Source organism: Nymphaea colorata, chromosome 4, assembly GCF_008831285.2.
Source record: "Nymphaea colorata isolate Beijing-Zhang1983 chromosome 4, ASM883128v2, whole genome shotgun sequence".
Classification (NCBI taxonomy): domain Eukaryota; kingdom Viridiplantae; phylum Streptophyta; class Magnoliopsida; order Nymphaeales; family Nymphaeaceae; genus Nymphaea; species Nymphaea colorata.
The window spans coordinates 14466327-14490268 of record NC_045141.1 but is presented as its reverse complement, the minus strand read 5'-3'; the positions used below and the strand labels follow the sequence as shown (position 1 = coordinate 14490268).

Genomic DNA, 23942 nt, shown 5'->3' with positions numbered 1-23942 from the left:
TTACATGGGGTTCTTCCGGACTGAGCTCACCAAGCTTGCATTTAACAAGTTCTCGGATCATGACGAAAACATTATCTTTAATTTGGAGCAACACATGGCAAAGACATCAATGTTATTAATTGTTACAAAACAATACATTTCAAAGTTATACACTTACATCCATGAATAAATTATCACCACATATGCAATTGCAATCTTTGGTGCACTAAAAAATGTGTATGATAACGAACTTCATTTTGTTGTATCATCCAACTTGGAACTTAGTTTCCTGCAGAAAACAAGCTGCATTCTAATGGGTAGATCCATGCTGGATTTGTCATTGGCAGCCCACCGATCCACGCCAATCTAAAAAGACAAGAGTTGCACCATAATGAGCCAGGGCACCACCAACCACAAATACATGGAATATCTGATGGCTGTGTCCGGCGAGGTCGAATTTTCCGGGAAGCCACTTCTCCGGAATCCGGCTGACATAGAAGAAGGTGCCGGTGGAGTAGAGAGCTGCCATGGCCAACTCATATGCGAGTACCGTTAAGCACCTAGGCTCCGACCAATTCACAACCAGTGCATGGACTGCCGGGATCAAGCCGGAGAAGCCCATAGCCACGAACAGCATGGCCCGGAACGACCGGAACTCTGGCGAGGAGAACGCCGGAGTGAGGAGAGTGAGGACGGTGAAGACACCGAAGGTCGTGATACCGGCGAGGTAGATGAGCTGCCATTGTGGTTCGCACTGGAAGATGTAGTAAATTGGTGGGAAGAAAGAGGCGACGATCATGATGGCGATGCCGGCGTAGTCGAAGCGCCAGAGGAAGAGGCTGAGCTGGTGGGAGTGGCAGCCGAACAGGTGGCAGAGGCTGCTGGAGAGGAGGCAGAACATGGAGCCGCCGAGGAACACGAAGAGTGGCCACCTGGTTACCGGCAGCCCTTCGGAGTGAAGGTCGGTTGTGGCCTTCGCCAAGTCCAGACGAATTGTGCTCTGTGATCATGGACTCATTCAGATTCAGAGGAATTCCAAACAGGCGACAGGAAGTTCAAGTACATCATTTTGATTAAAGAACATGAACAACAGCCAGGGGATTGTATTTTCAATGTCTATTGGAAATCTCAAAAAGGCTAAGAAATTAAGTTTTAGAGATTCAGATGCAATTTGGTAAGTAAGGATGATGAGTATTTTATTCTACTACTCAAGAAGAGAGCGAAAGCCGTCACACTTTCTCTATCTCTCAAGATATCGAGTGACATTTCCACTATAGCTTAACTTGCACACCTCCTTTTGACAGCACAATAACTTGATGTGTTTGGAATCCGCAACAAATATGGGCTGCTATTAACCTATCCATTGCCCCAGTCTCCTCAGGGATTTCAGAAAGAAGCAACAGTTTAATATTTTAGATAACACAAGGAATCGATCGTTACCTGCAAGGTGTTGTTTAGGGTATAAGAAACGTTGGTTATATCCACCGGCGAAAATGATCTGAAAAAATCCATACAGAAAAGATAGCAAAATAGTCAGAGAATTGCATATAACGCATACTAAGAGTTCTTCCCTCATGCATGTCCAAGATCTAGTGCAATATCCTGGATTAACTCGATTTTTGAAAAATGGCAATGAAGTTTCATGCGTGTTCCAACTACATTAAACTGCCCCATGACATTATAATGCAGAACATGTTTTGATGGTGTCATGATATTCATGCTTATATCTAAGTGACGCTAAGTAAATATTTTTATTCTTTCACATGACTTGCCATGTTCATTCTCTTCTCTTTTTTATACACCACCTTCATTTAAATATGTTCTGTGAAAGTTTTGCTTGCAAAACCATGACAATAGCACAGACTTTCAGAATATTGCCATGGTTAACAAGCTGCAACTTCAAGCACTAGCTTAGGTTGGGTACTTTCTCTTTTACTGAGAAAGCGTGCACTAAGGAACTCCTTGGTGCTTGTAATTTATACTTCTTTGTTCTTACCTTGAACCATCTTGTTTGCCAAACCCCACCCTGCCCATTTAGGAAAAAACCAAAGCACATCCAGAGGAAAAAAAACATGAAAATAAAAGGTTGACATCTATATAAAAATATAGAACTTGAATGATCAAAAACTTCAACCAGTCAGTGGTTTGGTAGTTCACCTACTTCTACCCATGATACGACCAATGATTCTACATATATATATATATATATATATATATATATATATATATATATATATAGATTGGGATGAGATATGGTCCACATGGGGTGCTTGAAATTAAATATGCACAAAATCCCTAGATCTAAAGTACAGATATTTTCTTTAGTTAATGAATACTTAATTTATTGTTCATGGCCAATGACCTCACTGTTTCCTTAATTTGCATGCCAAGCTTTAGTTCTCTGTCATGAGTAGGGGAACAAAGCCAATTACAAAGTTCTTGCCCGCCCCACAAGGGCTCTACTTATTTGACCTGACTGAAAGCCTGCAAATAGAAGGAGTCAAATTAAGACTTGCTCTGAAATGGGACTGAAGCAACAGGGAAGCTTCTTTTGTAGGCAAAGAAGTTTCAACCAGGAGTTTTACAGCAAGAAGAATTAGAAAAGAGCATGGAAATCCTACAATATCTCTTTGTCCCTGCAGGATCACCCGCAAACATATATGTTATTGTTTGACCCGTCCAACTTTTTGATATATTTTCGGGTTTTTCAGCAAAAAAATTTTCACCATAAAGAAGGTCTTGAAAACTATTAAAAATAAAAAATAAAAGTAAAAAATAAAATAAATCAGAAACTAATAAGAAAGCCTAAACAAAAGTAGATGAAATCATAAAAAATGTTTTAATGACGATAAAAATGATAAACAAGAATTCAGTTTAAGTACAAACTTGAATACATGATGATATCAACGTCAAGAAAGAGAAAAAATGAAAAAAAATAGGGGAAAGCGAGAAATAATGTCCAAATAACGTAAAAAAAATGTGGTAAATATATTTTCCTCTTTTTTCAAGATATCATGGTTTTTTCATATATTTTTTCTTGTTGTTCTCGTTAATATCATGATATTTTCAATGGGACTGGCCGAGGAACCCATTTTTCATAAGATTTGCAACATATGTCTGCCATGACTTGCAGTAAAAGTTTGTTAAGATGGTTGAATATGTGAAGTAGAAAAAACCTTCTACATCATGGCTAGGCGTAGTGTGTTAGGGTTTGGTCAATATTACATGGGAAGTTTATTCTTAATTGCATGGATTAATGAAATGTTTAAGGTAGCTAAAAAATGAAGATAAATCATGGGTATGCAAGAAAAGATATTCTCAAAAGACTTATATCAAATTTCATTTTCTGAAGGCGCAAAAAGTAATAAACAAACCCATGTTCAAAATTTTACTTGTGTTTCGTTTTTTCCTTTTTCTAAATTAGAATTACATTGCCAATAAATGCAGCCTAAATCTCAATATCATCAAAGAGAATGTAAGAAAGGGCATCCATCTCACTGTACATTTACATTTACATTGATATTTATGTTTATAAATACCTGGAAAAATTCCAAAGGATATCTGCAATCTCAGGAACCTCGGTGGAGTTTGCAATGGTTAGGGCGAGAAACAACACGAACCCCAAGAAATGCCTGCAGAAAACACGCCATGGACTTATATAAGCATCTCCTTGTTTCAAATTATTTTAATCAAATTAAATTTAACTCGTAGGATTCAACACCTCAAATACCGAAAGAATATTGTTCCTACATAATATAAACATATAGAATCTCAATAACCATCAGAATCCCAAGAACTCGATCATCTAAAAAAGAAAAAACATATTTTTACATGAAAGAAAAAAAAAACAGAAAACAGTTTCGAGGGCCGGCCCTTATGAAACCAACTATGTAACTGCATGCCCATTAAGCTTAAACGGGAAGTTCTAATAAGAATCTTCCAGACCCCACAACAGCAGGACAGATTGAAAAATCGAAGCAAAAATCAAGAGAAAATGAGATTGAAATTAAATAATTCATGAAAAAAAGTAGACTGAAAGAGAAAAAGAGGATGCCCATCTAAAGCCGAGCAAGGAAACCTCACGTCCAAACGTTGAGGGTCTCGTTGTGCCAGCAGAAGAAGCTGTGGAACGCCTGCTTCAGCGAGTAGTCGGCCCTGTAATGGTCGAGAATGAACTCGTTGTCCTTCAGATAATCCGGCAGCGCCTCGTAGGGCAGCAGCTGCGGCCCCTTCTTCCCCTTCACCCTCTCCTTCTTTGTCTTCTTCTTCTTCTTCACCTGCTTTCCCTCCGCCTCGCTGAAACCCTTCCCGTGATCCGCTGAGATGAGCTCGCCCGCCATGATCTTCTCACTCACCAGACTCCTCCTCCACAAACCTTGGCCGTTCATCTCGCAGCGTCCATGCACACCTCGATCCCCTGCACCAATCTCGTCGACCACCGGATTTTTCGAGCTCCGGCGTCGGATTCCGGCACTGTGAGTACCGTGGTGACGCTGATGCGCCGGGTCTCACAGTTATTGCTGCTCCCTGGAGTCTGCTGATCTCGCTTTTATTGCCATCTTTTGCTAAATGGCGAGTCTGTCCTTCGACGTTGAGGCGGAAGGCACGGGAAGGTCTTTTTTTTTTTTTTTTTTTTTTAAGAAATATTTATGAAACATTATTTTATTAACTAGAAGGAGTAATTGAGTAAGGCTGTATAAGGAGCGGTGCCAACTCAGGCTACACTAACGAGTTCTAGTTTTACGGATTTAACTCGTACATACTCACTCTACTCATAAACCGATACTCTATATAATATTGTCAAACCCGATTTCACAAGTTACACAAGTTAAACGAGTTAATCTTTATATGAGTTAACGATAAACGAATTAAGTCTAAAAGAGTTAAATAGGTTAAGCGAGTCGAGTTCAAGTTCGATTTTGTGCAGTTGACTCGAGCTCGAGCTTGCTATAAGGAGCTCGACATGAGTTCGCTTGAGCTCAAGTTTTTTGAACTGATCGAGCTGGGCAAGCTCAGGCTGGAATAGCTTGTGTGCAGCCCTATGGTTGAGTATGGAAATACTTGAAATACTGAAGAGGAGGTGAGTCCTACATTCATCCAAGTTGAAGCACATGAAGTTCTCATTCACTTGACGTCGACGCAACTCTCGACCATAGAGGCTTTTAATCTTCAAAATTATCCAAAAACATCAGTTGACTGAGAATTGAATTAGAAAGACTCCTCTTTAAAAGGCAAAGTGATAATAAGGAGAAATCTTTTAAATCTTCCAAACATTGCTTTTTGCATCAAATTTTGACAATTTAGTCATTCTTTCCTCGCTTACAATAAGGTCAGATTTGCAATAAATGTCTACCAACCATAAGGTAGCTGAAATTATGGTCATAGATTAAAAAAAGAGGGAGAAAGAAAAGAAAACAAAAGGAATGAAAGTCAATGCTAAAATAAGATTGATTGAACTCTTTACTTGTTTAAATGTATCCTTTGTGTGCGTTTTAAAGTGTTAAAAAAAAAAAGGTGAAAATATATGAAAATAAAACAACAAAACAAATTTGAAAATTTTAAATCGACATTGGGTTTTACCAGTCCATAAAATCCAACAGCATCAGTCTTCAATCACTTACAAAAAATCTAATTTACGCATCTTGTTTGCATGATTTTCTCTTTTAGTTTTTCCAATTTTTTTGCATCTTGCGTTTTTCTATAGTGGTTGAATTTATAGAAAAACACCATGCAGTAATAATATTTGTGAGAGCAAGAAGAAAAGAAAAACTAGAAGGCGAAATTCAAATTGGAATTCTACTAATGGGTCTGGCACATTGGTTGAGCAGCTGGATGTTGCCATTATGATACTTGGCATATTTTATTAATTCCACTGTTCCAGAAGTCCAAAACGCGTGTCATTCATTATATATATATATATATATATTTGTCATATTCTTCATTTTTGTACTTTCTTTCTTCTATTTGTATTTAAACCGAAGCGATATCAATCATTTAGTTCCCCGAATAATACATTCGTTTAATCAGTGTGGGATCATCCATTTTTGGTTAAGTACCACTCCTTGACGACTCTTTAAATTTGTCACCAAGTTTTTGACTTGACGGTCTGTCTGAAAAGGAGATCAGTCACAAACCACTTTACTTTCGACAAGTAATGGTTGTCCTTGGGTTCTCAAGAGAGAGGGAGTCGGATCAAACACCCTTTGGCTAGCAGGGAAAATAAGTCTCCCCCGTCTAGAAGGCTCTTGCTTCTGGTTTGATATTTAAGAACAATTCGGTGTCCGGACAAAAGTCCAGTTTAATGCATTTAAACCTTGGTCAGTAGGACAGCACAACAAATTGTTCTACTACTTTCTATATATATATATATATATATAATCGGTTATGTTTACTGTTGATTATGTTCGAATTGGCGATGCAAATTGATCTGGGGGGCTGACTTCGATGACACTATACTTTGAATAGCTGTTTGAGTTTGAGTAAATATATCGCACGTTGGTTCTGTAACTTCCTACCTTTTATTTGTTCTCACCACGAAATATTTTCATTTTAATATATTAACGACTGGAAAGATCAACATAGCCGTGGGTTCTATACATTTCTCAGACTTGATTTCAAGATGGATGGATACGTATCGCCATGCATCCGGTTGTATCACTTTTTCTTATTTTTTTAATTTTAACATAAAAAGGGGCATGATATTTTAACTTGTCAGGAATATTCTTTCCCAAATTTTTCTCTAACGTAATGGCCGGGTCAACTGTGGTTGAAATATTTATTAAAAAAATAAATTAGAATAAATGCAGGGGTAATTCGGTACTTTTGTTAAACGACGCGCACCACGCAGTCCTTGTTGGTTGGCGACGCCCCCCAACCGTCGGCCTTAATTATCATCCTTTGGCGGGGGGAGGTGGGCCCCACCTCTTTTCAGGTTGACAGGTGGCCTACTTTCTCCCCCTTGAATAAATTTACTTTTTGTTTGTTTGATCACCAGAATCAGGAAGAACGCAGCCTTGCTGCCACACGAAACCTGACGCCCAAGCTCGGTCAACGCGGTGGGCTTAACTCGGTCAACGCGGTCCAGTTTTTACCTGATCCGACTACTCCGCAGCCGCAGAGCTACAAATTTTTGGCTGAGGGGCACTAACCGATTTTTACTTCTTGATGATTGTGTGGGAGACACTTACTTAGGTATAAGGTCGGACAATAAGTGTCTTAACATAGGTCCAGCTTAATCCACAATACATGATTTCAGGAGCTGACGTGGGTAGTAGCCTACAGCTTAAAATTCGATGCGGCCTAGCTCAAACTGGTCGACTTCTAGGGATCACATTTTTGTATCATAAAAAGGAATGAGTCTTACATGCAAGTTGAAACACTTGAAAATCTCGAAAAAATAAAAGCGTTACCACTCACTCGAGTAATTATTCACGTAAAAATTAAACATCTTATTATCAAATTGCTAACCGATACGACATATGGGTTAACATATATGAACATGTATGACTTTATTTTTCACTTTTTGAAACGTATAAAACATTTAAAAATGATTTATCTAAGAAAAATGTGAGCCCATACCAGCCGTGATATTGACACCACTATGTTCATAAAGGATGTTGAGAGTATTCAAGAATAGTGACAATATGTTATAAATTGTTTCATAAATCTTTTTAAAAGATTATGACAGATTCATGTTTCAAAACATCAATATATTTTGAAAGAAAAGATTGACACAGATTCATGAACTGTTTAATGTTAATATGTGGAAAGAGTCAAATAACGCTTCCGACCGCGATAGATGAAAATGCAAAGGGATGCATGGTTGGGTATTATTGGTTGAATTCATTTTACACGTCCAAATTGATGTCTTTACCCGAGTTTTTTCTTTTGAGAAATTTAAAAGTTCGATTTTTTTTTGTTTTTTAAAAAAAGATGAATAGAAAAAATGGTTCAAGTGATTGAGAAAATTTGTAGAAATAACGGAATAAAAAAAATATTGATATGTATATATAAGGTTTGATTTTTATAATAACAATTTTTTTGTAACAAAAAATACATGAAAAGTTGATTAAAAATAAATTTTTAGCTGGCACTTGCAGGCCAAGTATTAAATGTGAGTGCAGCAGCATCGACAGGTCGTGTCGGTCCGAGTGGTCCTGCTGGGTTCAGCCTTATTCCTACCTACCAACCTCTCATCGAATCCCTGCAGGGACCACTGGCCATGTTTGGTGCACATGGTGCACATGGGTGCCCACCTGGACTCCTTCATGCCACACCAACAGCTCATACTTTAAATGCACTGATAAGTTGGATCTGGAATAGACAGAAAGGATCCAAACCCTTGTCATGAATCTGATCCATTTGTAATCCTGATTATGAACATGTATACCGGACCTTGTTCCAATCTCATGTCCTAATTCAGATCTGCATGGTTGTGGTCGTTGTTAGGGATGTACAACGAGTCCAGCCAACTCAAGCTCGACTCGAACTCACCCGTGTAAACTCGACTTGTTTCATTGAATAAACGTATGAAGCTCAAATTTCAATTAAAACTCGAGTTATAAACGAGCCGAGTATGAGTTGCACCAACCCAACTCCTTTAAACATGATTCTAATCATTCTTCCCAATTTGTTAATCTTCAAAGGCATGTTTTTAACTGTAGTTTTCATTTTATCGAGCTCAGACTCAGTTTACTGAGTCGAGCTCAAGCCAAGCAATATGTGAATCAAGATGAGCTCGAGGTCGGCTCGCTCGTTATTCATGCTCAGTAGTTGTAGTCTTTGTGGGAGTAAGCAGGGTTGGCCTTCCCGTAGTTGGTTCAATCAGATTCAATGCTAGATCTGATACCGATACCACTTCAAATCCAAACCCAAATGCATAACAACCCATGTGCACAGCAAATCCAAGAAATCGGTATCTCTACCGGAATTTGATGAAGTTGGTGAACAGTTAGGTTACGCGTATTGTGGTGCTGCCAACCAATTAAATCCAAACTCATCCTGTTTTTCATCCTCAACATCAATACAAACCATCTAATTTCAAAGCCATTGATTTGCTTTGAAATTCAGATCCAATTACTAATCAAGTTCTGCCATTGCATGCAGTTTCGTAACTGGATCTGAATCGAGTTCGATATGACGAGCAAACCTCAGTAAATGTGAATGTTGGATCATATGCTAATCTGGCAACTCGCAAGAGGCGAAAGCCAACCCACCACAGCGATCGATGGTTGTTTTGGGACCTCGCACCCTTCAACTTGATTGTCGGGGATGTTACCATAAAGGAGTAGTGCCCATGTGAATCCAATTGACGATCGGTTTCTCACCAGCACGACCAGCTGCGCTACACCCATTGAGGCAAATCTATACTATTTTGATCATCGGGACTCCGGTTAGTGACGAACTGGTGGATTTAGTCTGATGTGACTCTGAATGCAAACCATTTCCATCTCTATTGGTGGACCAAGTATCTTAAAGATTACAACAAAGTGAAAGGTGTTGGGAATTAGGTGCCCAGCATTTGCATTTTGCAGCTAACAGGAAGAATGGATGTGAATGAAAGGTGGTGGGTAGGGTGGCAGTTGCCTCCTCTTAATTGCCGTTCTTCTCTTCTCTTATGTAATCAAAGCAACTGGCTGTGCATTCACACTCTACTGCACGTTATTAAGCACATCCTCTCAAACACGTACTTCAAACAACTGATATAAGTGATGACCTCACATTGCTTCTATTATAAAACATCACAGGTGGGGGTTAATAATTTGTCAATTATGGACTTGATTGAGGCCGTTTGATAGTCTTGGATCTGAGATCTGAGGTGATTTGAGATCATTATTGTTCTCAGATCTACGGATTTAAGGTTTGACCTCCCTCCTGTCCGACCTCAATTGTGAGGTTTCAAACACAAACTGAAGATCTCAAATCTTCTTTTTCATATAGTGGTAAGTTTTGGTGTTTGATTACATTGTGGATCCTTTATAAGAGATTGTAGATTGGTTTTAGGTGTGTGATCCGAGGCTATCAAACACGATTTAGTGGCGGCCAATTGTTCTGGTTTGGTTGGATCCGGGCCACTGCCGAGTCCGATAATTGGGCTTATTGAGTCACTAAATAGTTGAGCTCGTCAAGTCCGACCATATTCATGATTTCAACAGTTAAAATCAGTAGTTCATTCATGCAAAAAAACACAACTAATGTTGCTTTGCTTGTTATAATCTGAACTCATTTTGAATTTTTCTTCTGCTTAAACAAGGTCCATATCCACGTTGAGCAGTATGGGTGCACCTTCTAGGCGATCTGGATCTAGATTCGACCCTATTCCATTTTGGGGCCAATAAAAAACAATCTTTTTTATTTTCTTAATAAGGATCACATATTTCTTAAAGATTATAAAATAAGAGTCTAAAGCTAATTTAGCTGATGACCAGAAAGCATTAGCTGCTAATGGTTTTTTTGTTTTTCAGGTTAACAAAAGTTTACTTCAATCATTATTTGGCAATTTCTATGAAATTTTGACGCTTACTACAAAAGATGTAAAAGTCGGTTGTAAATTATAGGCAAAACATGGGCCTAGGAGTGAAAACTTTTCTCATAAATGACATCAAACATTGGCCAAGAATATTCCTCAATAAATATGCCAAAAGAAAAGTAGTTCACCAATTTTATGGAATTGTACGCCATTTCCACCACAGCAGTGAATAATTTACGAATAATTTATCAGATGGGTAGACGTAATTTACAAGTCAACTTTGACATCATTCAAAGTTTTATCAAAAAATAAGAAATTGGTTCAGGAGTTCAGAATTCGACGTGAATTGCTAAGCATTTAGAAGCAACCCTAACCCTAATACATGCATAAATCCCACCTAATTTCTTTTTTATGAGAAACCAAGCCAGGGCTTAGGGTTGCTTCGGGATTTAGGTGGAACGAAGATATATCCTTAACTTGAATTTGGTTTAGAGTTGCCTTGTGGTTTAAGTAGATCCATGGTATATCCTTCAACTTGAATTTTTACATTTTTTTACTATTAACAGCTTAAAGCTTAAAGGAGTAACACACTGTAACGTGACAACGACTATAGAGTTCCAACCACAAACCCTTTTAATAAACCACATTGCCGTCCAGTTGCCCTATGCCCCTTGAGGAGGCAAATCTGCCTTCACCTAAATATTCGATAATTACAAAGGCTTTTGAACTATTATCTGGTGACCCACTATCTCTATGCCAAAGCAAGCAATGTAGAGAAGAATGGAAGATCAATCGATCTTAGATCATGTCTCACTTCTAACAAGTTTATTCATAGTTATTGATTGGAGTTGGTCTCAAATTCACGAGGTTGCATTACATGTTGCAACAATAAGATAGCTCAGGCGCATCCTCTTCAAGCTGGACCAATGTCTGATGAATCAGCCAGCTATGGCACTTAGAAATGAGAACCCAATTAGCTCTTCACGTCAGATCTTGGTCCAACTCCTGCCATGACGCCCTCATACTCCAGTTTAGTTCGGAGGAAGATCAGAATAAGAACATAATTTTTTCAAGACCGACATAAAGGCAAGAAACTTAAGTTCTTGGTCGAGGAATTATGGAGGTTAATGGTTTTCCATCAATGGAGTTTGCAGGAAAGCTTGAGATTGTTAGAACCAAGTTTCAATCGTTGAATCTGAGCAACGGAAATAACGTCTCGGACTTGCATCAAATTTGTGAAGACTAGGGGTTTGAGGATGGATCCAAAGAAAAAAAATTGCATTGGAAGGAACTCTTGTATCTTGTTTTCATGTATTGACAATGACCCACCGCTAAGCCTGGGCTTCGAGCCGGCTCGGGCCAGACCACAGCCTGAAACCCAAGTCAGGACCTAGCCCGACAACCCGAACCCAGCCCCGGCCGGGCCCGGTTAAAACAAAAAATATAATATAATATAAAATATTATTTTTATTAATAAAATATATATTATTTTTAAAATAAAATCATGTTAAAAACATATCGGCCCCCTTCTAGCATGCCCAACCTATTTTTCTGGTCCGGGTTATCGGGCCGGGTATCAGGTACCTGTCGATGCTCGAACCAATGCCCAGCCCTACCCATCGCTCAACTGAAAGCCTTCAACCCCTCTTATTTTTAGGGTACAGGGCCTGCTTTTTATGCCTCTGAGTGTCTCACCTACAGTGCTTCAACTTGCATGTTGGTAGCCCCTTTTTGCAGCACATGGAGTTGAAGCCTCAAACATTTGAAACTGAAACTGACTACCTACCAGCCTATGCTCCATCAACCAACTATAGATCATTTACCTTTAAGATTCACAAATCTATTATAAGCAAACTGAATCGGAGAACACATGCTGCCCTATATTGGTAAAAGACTTTGAAAATTATTAGTGTTTTTGCAACCAGGGTAAAACCATATTATTCCTCCTTTGGCAGAAGAGCACTACAAATTTCTCATGGATCAGAAATAAGTTGATGGTATAAATCAAAAGATGGTTGAGAGATCAGCTGACAGAATTTTCAAGTTGAGGACTGGACTGAATGGATGTGGTACTCCACAAGGACACCCTGAAGTGCGAGAAACCAATTTATCTGCAATACTTCAAAAGGTTATGCAGTTAGATGTATTATGTGCAAAAGCCCTTCTAAATCCCTCAACCACTTGCCTCCTCAGATAAGTGTTAAGTGGCAAGTAGTTGGGTGAGGAAAAGTATTTCATCATAATGCCTAACAAGTGAGGCGAAGCCTCTTACCCTTTCCCCCATCCCCCAACCTAAGCCTACTTTAGGTGACATCCCCCTATAATTTGCATGTTGGTACCCTTATTTTTGCAGTACAAAAAGTTGATGTCTCAAAAACTCAAAATGAACTTTGGCCTCTTACCAACTCCCACGCCGCCCATTGAGTCAACTCCCTTAGCATTCTAGAATTGCTGACAGGTAGTTATATGAAAGTACGAAGTTATATAATAGATAAATAAACTGCAGAGGGATCCAAGATCAGAAATGAATGCAGTGATCTAAGGGCTAAGGGCCTGTTTGGTAGGAGGGAAAGGGAGGGAAAAGAATGGATGGAAAGGAAGGGAAAGGGAAGGGAAGAGAAAGGGAAGGGAAAGGAATGGAATGGAAAGGAATGGAAAGAGTTGATTAAAAAAGGTTGTTTGGATAGAAAGAGAAGGGAAAGGAATGGAATAAAAAAAAAGACTAAATAGCACATGGATTTAGAAATGGGTGAAAGAAAAGGAGGAGTAGTGTGGAAACAAAAAACTTTTCCACTTACTTTCTTTCCTTTCCTTCCCAATCCGTCCGATTTGGGAGGGGAGAGATTTACACTAAACAATCCTTCCCTTTTCTTTCCTCTCTTTGCCCATTTCTCTCTCTTTCCCTCCTTTCTAATTAGTCATCCAAACAAAAAAGGGATTGCTCAATCCATCCCTTTCCCTCCTACCAAACAGGCCCTAAGACTTTGTTTACGTTTTGCTGTTCTTTGTTCTTCACCCCTTCGACAGGCTAACGGTGCACCTCATCTTCTGTATCAATTTTTTTTTTTGTAGCTCAATCGAACCCATCGACTCTCAAGTGTGAAAACTCAGTAACTTCGATGGGAATGGCAACAAGTCAGACGAGGTCAAACAAACAAAGAGTCAGATCCATCTAATTTTGTAGTTCATCTGCATGGTCAACCTGTTCAGAAATTTTGTTTAGTAGCTTTTGATTGAATTCATGAGTTTTGTCATTCCTACAGGACAAAGTAGCTGCAAGATGCTGCCAGGTAATGAGATCAAAACCATCAGACTGACGAGGCATGGAAAGTTCATTCGTAATCATTCTTGCCTCAGATTTTCAACCAGCAGACCCATTATTAATGAGAGACGAAAGAAACATGTAGATAGCCCAGTCCGACAAATTTGCCTCCTTAATCCAGACGAAAGTAAGCACCTCCTTTTTTTGCAACAATTGCCTTCAAAAAAGTTCTGGTACCTTGTCAAATGCATCAGAACCGCAAGATAATATTTAAAAAAATACATAAACATCAATGATTGGGCATTGCGCCACTCCGGATATTGGAAAGAGTCCGGTTTGTGATAGACACAATCAAGTGATGTATGTACAAAAATGTGGCCTTCCATCATACCCAGCAAAGGCTGCCGTACCACACTCATCAATACAAACAAAGTTCAAGTTTTATTTACTATTGACGTTCCCATGTTTTCTTATTCAACTCTCATCCAGCTGAACCAGTCACCCATCACGGAAGCAAATAGCCTCTAACATAAAAGCAAGATGTCCCAAGCACCTGCATATAGATTATGCATGTCATCAACTAACGGAAGAAAATATGAAATCTTACCAAGTTTTATTATAGCCCATTAAAGGTTTAGAAAAAGTGCACAACACTGGAAATGACAGCAAGTTGTGGAACTGAATGGAACTCTGAGATGTTAGAATATAATCTAAGTACAATTATATATTTATCCTAATATGTATACATATTCATGTTCTCTCTAGTTGTATTTTCTTTCTTTCATTTCTTCTAATCTATGCTTCCACCTTTTTTGTTATGGGGCTCCGTTCTTCCATATATTGCAAAATCCTTTCTCTCAAAAATCAGCTGCAGTACTCCCTCTTGTTTCAATCAGATTCTTCTTTTTCTTAGTTTGTTCCTTTGTGCCCCTTGTGAGTGCATGTGTCTGAAAAGGGTTTTTTGAACCTATGGTGCTTTGCGCTTTGGTACTCATTCTAGCCTTCTCTTCAAGATTTTGGGGTTCATTATCAGCAGGTGTTTTTTCATTTACATGAGCAAGTTCAAGAAAATTCTCGCCTACCAGTGCTTGCAAGAATGATGAAACTATCGTCTAAAACTTGGGTTGATTTGGGAGAGCTTGGGTCGATTCATGCACATATAAGGTGTTCCCCAAGAAATAACCACGTCCAGCTGCATGAAAACAGTACGCACTACACAACTATGCCATTTGGCACTTCTAGAGAACCTTAATGCATAAAGTCAATGTCCTAACGTAGACTGACCTGGGTAAGGGTTAATCATGGAACTTATCACAAATAGGAATTGCAAAACCCAGCCAACGCATTGGAATCAAAAGCTAGCAGCTCACCTCATAATAAGAGGTGCACATTTCTTGAAACAGGGGGAAGAAAACGTCCTTATTTATAGGGCAACTCAAGCCATCCTCAGAGCTTGCAGATACCAAGTTGCACCAAAGCTGACAATATGTCATCACTCCTGGAATCACCAACCGTGCGGACAATATTAGGGCTATCAAATGCCACCACATCCTCTATTGCATAACCTTTGTTCGCATATGGATGCCGTTGCTTGCTGTCCCCTAACCCAGTTAAGATCACAGTCTTATTTGCACCTCCAATTAACCCATCATAATCTGTGTCACCACTTTCGCCCACAAAGACTACCATGTTTGACAATTCAGTGCCCCATCTGATATACAAGTACCTGCATTTTCAGAAATACAACAATGATTTGTCGACATAAAGCTAGAAGCAACCAAACATGTCTTCAAAATATTGTTTTTCTAGTTGATAAAAATATCAGTAAAAATTAATATAAAACTAAACAAAATAAGGAAAGGAAAAAGATCAAGTTGCCTGAGAGCTTGGGACCGAGAAGCTAAGACAGGAATAACATGCAGCTTGGAACAATTTTGGCTATATATAACATGACATCTCAGACCCTGTATTCTCATCATTTTCCGGAGATCTTTAACTGAAGGTACCTGCAACATTAGAGTAAGCAGTTCACATTTTGTAAATGAAATTACCGATTTTAGATGATGCTTGACAAGAAGAGGATACTGCTTGGTAGGATGGAAGAAGCATCAGTCAAAGATATTATGAACAGAACTATAAAATATTGAAAAGAAAATTAGATACAAAAAGATCAAATAAGAATACCAAGGTTGGATCTTTCACTTCAAAGGCAAAACAGTGGTTGGTTGAGCGTTCTTCATTTTCTATGACCATTTGTTCCTCATTTTCTCCTTTTCTGCTGACAACAGAAGCAGCCCAACCAATCAAAGTCTTCCTCAAGCCCTCCCCACCCCAGCGATACTCGATATGGTTAACATAATCTAAATCAACCACATAAGGTAGTTCTGAAGACATGACTGCTTCATCTAAAGTTGAAGATGGATAGTAGATGTCACTACCATTATTGCAAATAAAGGCATCAAATTCAGTAGCACTCATGCCCCCTGAAATGAGAAGCAAGTGCACCTCAGATATTGTGAGAGCTGTCGACAGTATAAACCCAACAGGGCCTGAGAGTCCATCCTTTTTCGCAGCCTCCAAAATGTTATGGATAACATCGGAAAGATCTGCAGTGGCACCACAATCCACACAAATAACAAATATGTGCTTTCTTCTTCTCAAAGCAGGAAATTTACTGTTGCCAGTTGGATCAACCTTCTCATTCAGCACAGTTTTGTGACTTGAATTTATGATTCTCTTGGATGCGGCTAAGACAGCATTTGCCATCCTTTTCACATTTTCAGCAGTACTTTCAGACTCCATACTGCCACTTTCCTCATTCTTTTCACCATCCAATGACAGCTTAAGGTTTAAAGATAAATCTTGAATATCCCTCAAAGAATCACTTGGTGAGTCTAGTCCGGCATCATCCTGCTGAAATTGCCATTGAGGATGTCTTGGTCTGCAACTAGCTATACGGGACAAGTAAGTTTTACAATGCTCTGGCCATGAGAAAAGGTGAATGTTCTTGAGTCCATTTTGCCGACATTTGGTCCAAAGCTGCTTATCGGCAACAAGTTTCAGCAGAGCATCGGCAATGGCCTTCTGATCATGAGGATCAACCAGTAGGCCATTGTCTAGAACCTGCAATAAATATTAATATAAGCATACATGAAGTCCAGAAAGAAATATAATGACAGATTGATGGGGAAAAACAAACCCGGTGGATATCAACTGGGCCTCCATTTTTTGTAGCAACAATTGGCAGTCCATGAGCTGAAGCCTGTTCTCAGAGAGCATACAGCAAAATTATACATCATATTTGCAAATATGCCTGTGCTCAAGTTGAATATAGCACAAATTACCTCTATCAGAGTGAGACCAAATGGCTCTATAAAAGCCGGATTGATAAAGACACCCTATAAGATACACATAGACAGATGAGATATTGCACCAGAAGAGGAAGTGTGAGAGAGATAATGGGTTAGAAAAGCAATCAAGATTAAAAAAGGTGCTGACATTACATTTCAAAGGCATTAATATAGAACAACCTAAATCAAATTTGGACATCAAATTCACGAATTAATACCTTTGTCTTTGCTGCCAGACGATAAATATCAGGAACTTCAGACTGCTTATGGTGCTTTGGATAAGCAACCTGACCATACAGGTCATACTTGTCTATTAATTTGAGGATTGAGATGAGCACAGATGCATTTGTGCTAGGCATCTCATCGATACATTCACGATTCCCCATCACCAAGGTCTGAATCCACACAGATAGGATAAATTAGATCAAGAATTTTTATTGGTTCCTGGTAAACCTACGTAACAGCAAGCCACCATAGGAAAATGGGAACGTTGTAAAGAGTTGAAGTTGTCAATTCGATAAGATAATAATGCAAATAAAAGCACTAAAAACATACAAGATTAGCAAGCTCTCTCAGAGGCCGACACTCTCCAAATGCTTTGACTAAAGTCGTAATGTTCTTCTTGGGGTCTGGGCGGGCAAGTGCAAGAATCATTGGCTTTCGGGGATTTGAAAAGAAACGCATTATCTGTCATGCATTGAAAAAACACACAGGAAACACAACATACTGTGATATGTTTAAAAAAAAAATCAACAAAAAATAAGGACAGTGTTTCCATCTTTCAGCTATTAAAGAATAATCTCAAAACGTAATACAACGTACACAAAAAGATCACAAGAAATAAGAAGGTAAACTTTTTAAGACCTCAAACCAAATAGGTGGGTCAGGAGAAGGATTGTCTTCATTCCCTTCTGCTTCTCCATCACCATCAGCATCATGTGAAGCAATATGACCAAACTCCATACCTGGTGGAATTACCTGCAAAGTGAACAGTAAGACATACCGCTCAGTTAGATGATATGTATTTAGAGATAAAATGGATAAATAAAATATCAAAGGGACAAATATTTATTGAATTGAAGCACTATAGTTTCTGAACATCTATAAGTGTCAACATGCAATCAAATTTCATAACATTAAGGTTACCAAAAATATTTACTTACAACCATGCGAGGCATAAACCGACCATGACAACTCTTGCCACGCTTAATTCTAGCTCTTAATTTACGTTCAAGCATCGGATCAAAACCATCATATAAACGCCACTGCTCTTCTATTTCCTGTCTAGTGCTGGTGATGACTATTTCAGAAGAATCCAGACATAGCTCCTCAGCCTCTATCCTGCGCATTATTTTGTACGTGGCATATATTTCTTCCCTAGACTGTCGTCCTTGCTTTAAAAGTTGCTCCAACTTGTCTCTGCCAAGGGAATGGCCCGTAAAAAGCATTGGGACATTCAGTGCCCCAGATAAAAGAGCAGCAGAGTTCCCTGCATCAGCATAATGTCCATGAATAGCCACAGGCCAAACAGGCTGACCACCTCCAATCTGCTCTCCAAGAACTTTAGACATATGTGTTATGTGACTGAGAGCACCATCAACAAATTCTTGAATATGAGGCCAAAGTAGTTCCTTGGCTACATATTTATCTTTCGGGCCAAAAGGTATACGAACAATGTAAGCACCACTGCTCTCCCCTGCTTCATGCATCATACTGTCAGACTTTCCAGGGGTCAGCATCTCAATAGGCTCTCCATAGCTCCAGTGTACATCAGGTGCCAATATCTGCCTAGTTAGCAGATCCACACGATAGACGCCTGGCATCATGCCCAAGGCCCTTGCTAGTTCAACAACATACTTGACCTAAGGATAATATATAAAATGTTGCTTAGCAAAATTCTGCAGCATCTAAAAAAGAAAATAAAAATCTTTCCAATGCAATTATCTTCAAAGCTAAAAGTCCATGACAATCACTAAACACCTGTCCACCAGTATCTGAATCACGACCAAGCTCCATATTTTCACCACGTATAAGACCATGAATGCTGCAGAAAAGAAATAGAAACTGAAATTTTTTGGCTAACAATTATACAAAATAAAGCTGCTAATATGTGCACCTCAATTGCAGTATGTGTTTCAAATTTTCCCACATACAAATAACAATTTATTGACACATATATTTATAATTTTATATTTACATGCATAATACATGCATTTTAAATCATCAGAGTGGAAAGAAAAATATATATAAAAAGAATATTGCATCTTTATCGCATCTAGAGAGTTTGCCCACCATGTGTACAAACTGCAAAGTAGCTACAATATAGTTAAAGACACTAATCTGAAATATAAATTTTGTTCAATAGTGTCAAAACCTTTAACCACAAGCCTCCACACATTACTTTCAGCCCCCTTACAAATTACTGGATTCTTATTCAGAATTTACTAGTTTGATGGTTGAAATGGTACATAATTCTAAATTTTCAACTTTGACCAGGAGATAAGATGTCTCCAGGAACAAAAATATATATATATCAGTTGATTCAGTTCTAATCTTCATATTCATCTACATGTGTCCAACTTTTGCAATTAAAATGTTGAATTAGATCTCGACTTTTGTCCTTTTGGCCTTCAATTTGTTTGGTGTAGGACCTTATGGAACAAAGTGACTGTTCCTTTAAGTGATAGACTCACTTGTTGACAAACAGACCAGTTCAATAGTGAAGGCTCCTTATTCATCAATTCCGGAAAAAATAAACCCATATGAATTAGTCTTACAATAGAAGGATATATCAATCTCACACTGTTGCAGTAATTTCATAAAAGTATATTTCTAATGATAATTGAAAGATGAATTGAAACAATGCAAACTAATGACAGTGGTCTTTGCTTTCTAGACTTATATCTTACAGAGTTACTATTCCATCATTGAACCTTACGCCCCACTTCTTCTGAAGTACATGTACAATGCATTCTTTATCCTTCAGCATTTTCTGCTTGCAAGTTTGAGATATGATTGTTATTTTCTTTCTTGAGACATGTGATTGTCATTTTCTTTCTTTGTCTATTCTTATTTGCATTTGTCATGTTTCCCTAATTCTCCTCATAAAAGTTGAAACTTAAAACTGCTGCTTATTTCTCCCACAAATTTATTGTGTCCTCCAGGTCTCATGTGCATGTATGCGACACATATTTTAATGCATGATTATAACTTATATGCCTATTTGCATGCATTAGACCTATATGTCTATCTATATGCAATCATATGTTATAATCCACAAAGGGCATCTATACACCAGGCAATTAAAGACTGTAAAAGTTTGTATACATTTATCTGAAGTTCTGCAGACAAGCTCTCCAAATGTTCTTCAAAACCCTGAAGTTGTCGACTCCTTTATCAAATCACTGGTCAGATATTGTAGTTACCTTAGCTGTCTAATTCTCTAGTGATGACCTAGAACTGATAATGAATCTAAACAGTTTAACTACACATAATTTTACCAGATTGCAATAAAGCAAGCTTGCTTTTCATGTAGATACAGAACAAAAAAAAAAGTTATGTAAAGCTTATTAACAGACATTAGTGACAAACAATTTCATAAATATGTTGCTCGCATGGAATAAAGGAACTGCATTAAGAAATGCTTAGGTCTTTAATAACACAAACTTGTCAAATTAAGATTTTCTTGTTCAGGAAATACATAGATAATCAAACTTGTACTCCAGAGTGCCTGGACATCCTGTTCCTAAGTCCTAACCAACAATGCCAATTGGGTGTAAAATGTATTGGAGTAGGATTTTTCTGTTCAATGTTCTCCAACATTTTCATTAGTATGAGAGTGACCATAACAAAAAACCAATATTGGAATGATGTCAAATTGCACTACACCAAAGAACACAAAAGGAAGAAATTAGATTAAGACATCCATGATAGGAAGATATTTTTCCTCATCTTCTAAAACCATGGTATCTCGACAGATGAATCAGCATGCTTGAGAATGATTTGTACAATGATTCACTCTGTGCAAAGAGGACATTATATATGCTGTATGCAGAATGTAAGTCCAAAACTTGAAGTACATGCCTTATCAGAACAATGTAAAATTTTTTTTCACTGAGCTGACTGGCCAAAGTTTCAATGATATCTGTAGAACTGATGCGAGGAATCCTGCTTTTCTTTGCATCACTATGGCTTGAAATATCACTTACTACATCACCTTTCTCTCCTTCTGACAGATCTTCTGACATATCAGCAATCGCTTCTCGACGCCCTCTTTCACGCTCAAGACGGCGTCTAGCCGTACGCTGAGATTCCTCGCTCTCGATCTGACTTATTCAAAATGACATAAAAAGGCTATCCATGTTAGGTTTTCCAACTTCATTCTTTTGATTCAATAGGTCCAGGCACTTCAAAAGTACTCTGTGAAAGAAATAATAAACAAGGGCAGCTAATGGTAATGAATACAAAACATAGCAGCTTCAATAACCCCTCAAAGAAGGATCTCCTTTAACTTAGTTGATCAAGCAACCAAACAGTTTGTGGCCACATATGGAAGTTGGAACACCAATTCTGAAGTGAAACGTGAAAACCTATCGGCAGCAAATTCATAAGCTGGCTATGGCAGGAAAGTTATATATCATGAACTTAACATCCATTGACCTCAGTACATGGGACTTGGAAATTAGAAAAGTAAATCATTTTGACCTCATTACATGACGTGAGATTCCTGGAGATTCTACAAATCCTTCAGATTCTCAGTAAGATGTGACGGAAACAGCCAAACAAACTCGACATTTCAAGAAGAAAGTGCCAAGTGCATCTACAAAAGAAGTTCAAAGTCCAGGAAAAAAAATAATAACTTAAAAGCTAAAAGTCAAAAATAAGATCTTCGGAAGTCCCCTGTAGATAAATAAGAATAAATACCCCATTACTAGTGATAAAATCCAATAGAAGAATAAGAAGAACACGAACTCCGCTAACAATACCATGAAGGCACCAACCATCAATCTCAAGCGGCATTTTTGAACCAAAATACACCAAACCAATTGTGATTAAAACGTCATTTCAGCATTGCCTTTGAAGCAGAAAAATAACACCGTTATAACAGAGATCAACATAAAGATGGAGACAAAGGCGCAACAACTTAACCTGCTTCTTCTTCCTTGCCAAGTTCCATATTCTCCAACACATATTCTCTAGCCTCGTGTTCCTTTCTTGAGGACTCCTTGTTGCAGCTGCCTGCATAAACCAGCATAAGAAAAACTTGCTAAGGACAATACTTCAAAAATCCCAACGATGAAGTCCACCTTGAAGGGCCCAAATTCTTCAATAATTAAGCAAAACCAATAAGATTTATCAACCAAATACTGATAATAAACGCGTAAATACATGCAAAGGATTTCAGAAGAGAAGAAACTCACCAAAAAGAAAGATCAATCAAACTAAACCCAAAAAAGTCATGAACTACTACCATAAAAGTATGATGTCCAATTATCAGTAGACGAAAAAAATAGTCCAATGACAACGTTTTCATTTCATAAGATAAATAATTCCTAGTAAAAATCCGGAAACGAAATAATAAAGGAGGCATGATTCATCTCAAATAGAAACCAAAAAAACGAAAGAGTAGAGGCGGTATTTAACAAGAAACGCCTTCCTCGATCCCCGCAGATAAGCCATTCTACAACAGCAGGACAACCAGTTATTCTAAATCAGATCCAAACACAATCCCCTACCAAAGGACTTCACTTCGGAAGTGCAAAACTCAATCTTGCAACACAGTTTAACCATTGAGTTCAACTTATCCAACTTTAAAAAAATCCTAAAAAAAAAATATATCAGATAATACCCAGAACACGAGAACAAACGACCAAAAAAATCGTCATTTCGACTTAAATCAGTGCACGGGCCTCCCAACCTCAAACAAAAGCCCGTCGATCGAAACTCACCCGAACCCATGATCGGTAGAGATCGGTCTCGTCGAACCCGGTGATGACCTCCTCCACGAAGTAGCGGGTGGGACTGAACCTGCCTCTCTCCCTGAGCAGCAACGACGACTTGGCGCCCCCGCCGAACCCTGGCTCCACGTCCAGGATAGCCTCCAGGTAGCTATTCACCCAGTCGTTCCCCGCCATCCCAGCCAATTCCCTCCACCACCCTCAACTCCCCGCACACAGACACACACACACACAGAAAGAGAGAGAGAGAGAGAGAGAGAGAGAGAGGGAGGGAGAGGGATAGAGAGAGAATCCTCCACGCTCTGCAGACTCAATGATGACGAAAAGGATAGTCGAAGAACACTTTGCAGCAATGGAGTCGCAGCAGAGCTTCGTCCTCCACTCTGTCTCGTTCTGGAAGGAGCGAAGATAGGGAGGGAAGCGTTTTGCAAAGAGAGAGGAAGAGGGTGACAAGAGTTGCGGGACTTCTAGAAATGCGGGCCCTCTCGCTTCGCTCGCGATCGCTGTCCCTCCTCCGTAATCTCGGAAATGCCATCCACGCCCTTTAGTTAATGCTTCATCTTTTCCAAAATGCCCCTCTTCTCTGGATCATATTTCAAAAAGGTACCTTCTCTTTTTAGCAATTTTTCCAACGCTGTCGCAGTTGTTAACAACAGGTTTAACGGACTTGACAGAACAAGTTAACAAGATGACACTCCTACGGGGCTTCAAAAATGGGTGAAGTATTTTTTACTTTTTCTGAATTGTCTTTTTTTAAATTCTGCCTTTAGAAAATGGTTTTTTTTTTTTAACACAAGAGGGTTTCAATACTGTTAACCACGATTACTATAGAATATTTGTCAAAATATTTATATATGATAGATTAAAATTTTACAAAGTTATAAAAATAAATTTTCTGCCGGCCTTCCCTTCCATTGAAACTTATT

The 23942-nt window shown here is 38.6% G+C and overlaps 2 protein-coding genes across 2 annotated transcripts; both read right to left on the bottom strand.

Annotated features, from left to right (window-relative positions):
* Nucleotides 1-95: 95 nt before the first annotated feature.
* LOC116253018 (heptahelical transmembrane protein 1) lies at nt 96-4495 on the bottom strand. Its single transcript, XM_031627724.2, has 4 exons — nt 4063-4495; nt 3519-3611; nt 1420-1477; nt 96-979 (listed from the first exon to the last, which is right to left on the bottom strand). The coding sequence occupies exons 1-4, from the start codon at nt 4365-4367 to the stop codon at nt 317-319; spliced, it is 1119 nt and encodes a 372-aa protein (XP_031483584.1). The 5' UTR covers nt 4368-4495; the 3' UTR covers nt 96-316.
* A 9386-nt stretch (nt 4496-13881) lies between these two features.
* Nucleotides 13882-23504, bottom strand: LOC116252430 (probable sucrose-phosphate synthase 1). Its single transcript, XM_031626689.2, has 14 exons — nt 23008-23504; nt 22208-22297; nt 21143-21384; nt 19040-19103; nt 18223-18921; nt 17924-18037; nt 17615-17746; nt 17278-17454; nt 17054-17107; nt 16909-16971; nt 15894-16832; nt 15588-15715; nt 15080-15435; nt 13882-14262 (listed from the first exon to the last, which is right to left on the bottom strand). Exons 1-13 carry the CDS (start codon nt 23191-23193, stop codon nt 15156-15158), a joined length of 3168 nt encoding a protein of 1055 aa, XP_031482549.1. The 5' UTR covers nt 23194-23504; the 3' UTR covers nt 13882-14262; nt 15080-15155.
* Nucleotides 23505-23942: the final 438 nt, after the last annotated feature.

Coding starts and splice junctions, on each gene's coding strand:
- LOC116253018 (XM_031627724.2), bottom strand. CDS start 4,367: ATGAACGGCCAAGGTTTGTGGAGGAGGAGTCTGGTGAGTGAGAAGATC. Junction 3,612..4,062: donor GAGACCCTCAACGTTTGGAC/GTGAGGTTTCCT, acceptor TGTTTTCTGCAG/GCATTTCTTGGGGTTCGTGT. Junction 980..1,419: donor CCCTAAACAACACCTTGCAG/GTAACGATCGAT, acceptor CCATGATCACAG/AGCACAATTCGTCTGGACTT.
- LOC116252430 (XM_031626689.2), bottom strand. CDS start 23,193: ATGGCGGGGAACGACTGGGTGAATAGCTACCTGGAGGCTATCCTGGAC. Junction 22,298..23,007: donor TCTACCGATCATGGGTTCGG/GTGAGTTTCGAT, acceptor TGGTTTATGCAG/GCAGCTGCAACAAGGAGTCC. Junction 19,104..21,142: donor TTTTACATTGTTCTGATAAG/GCATGTACTTCA, acceptor TCTTTTCTGCAG/CATTCATGGTCTTATACGTG.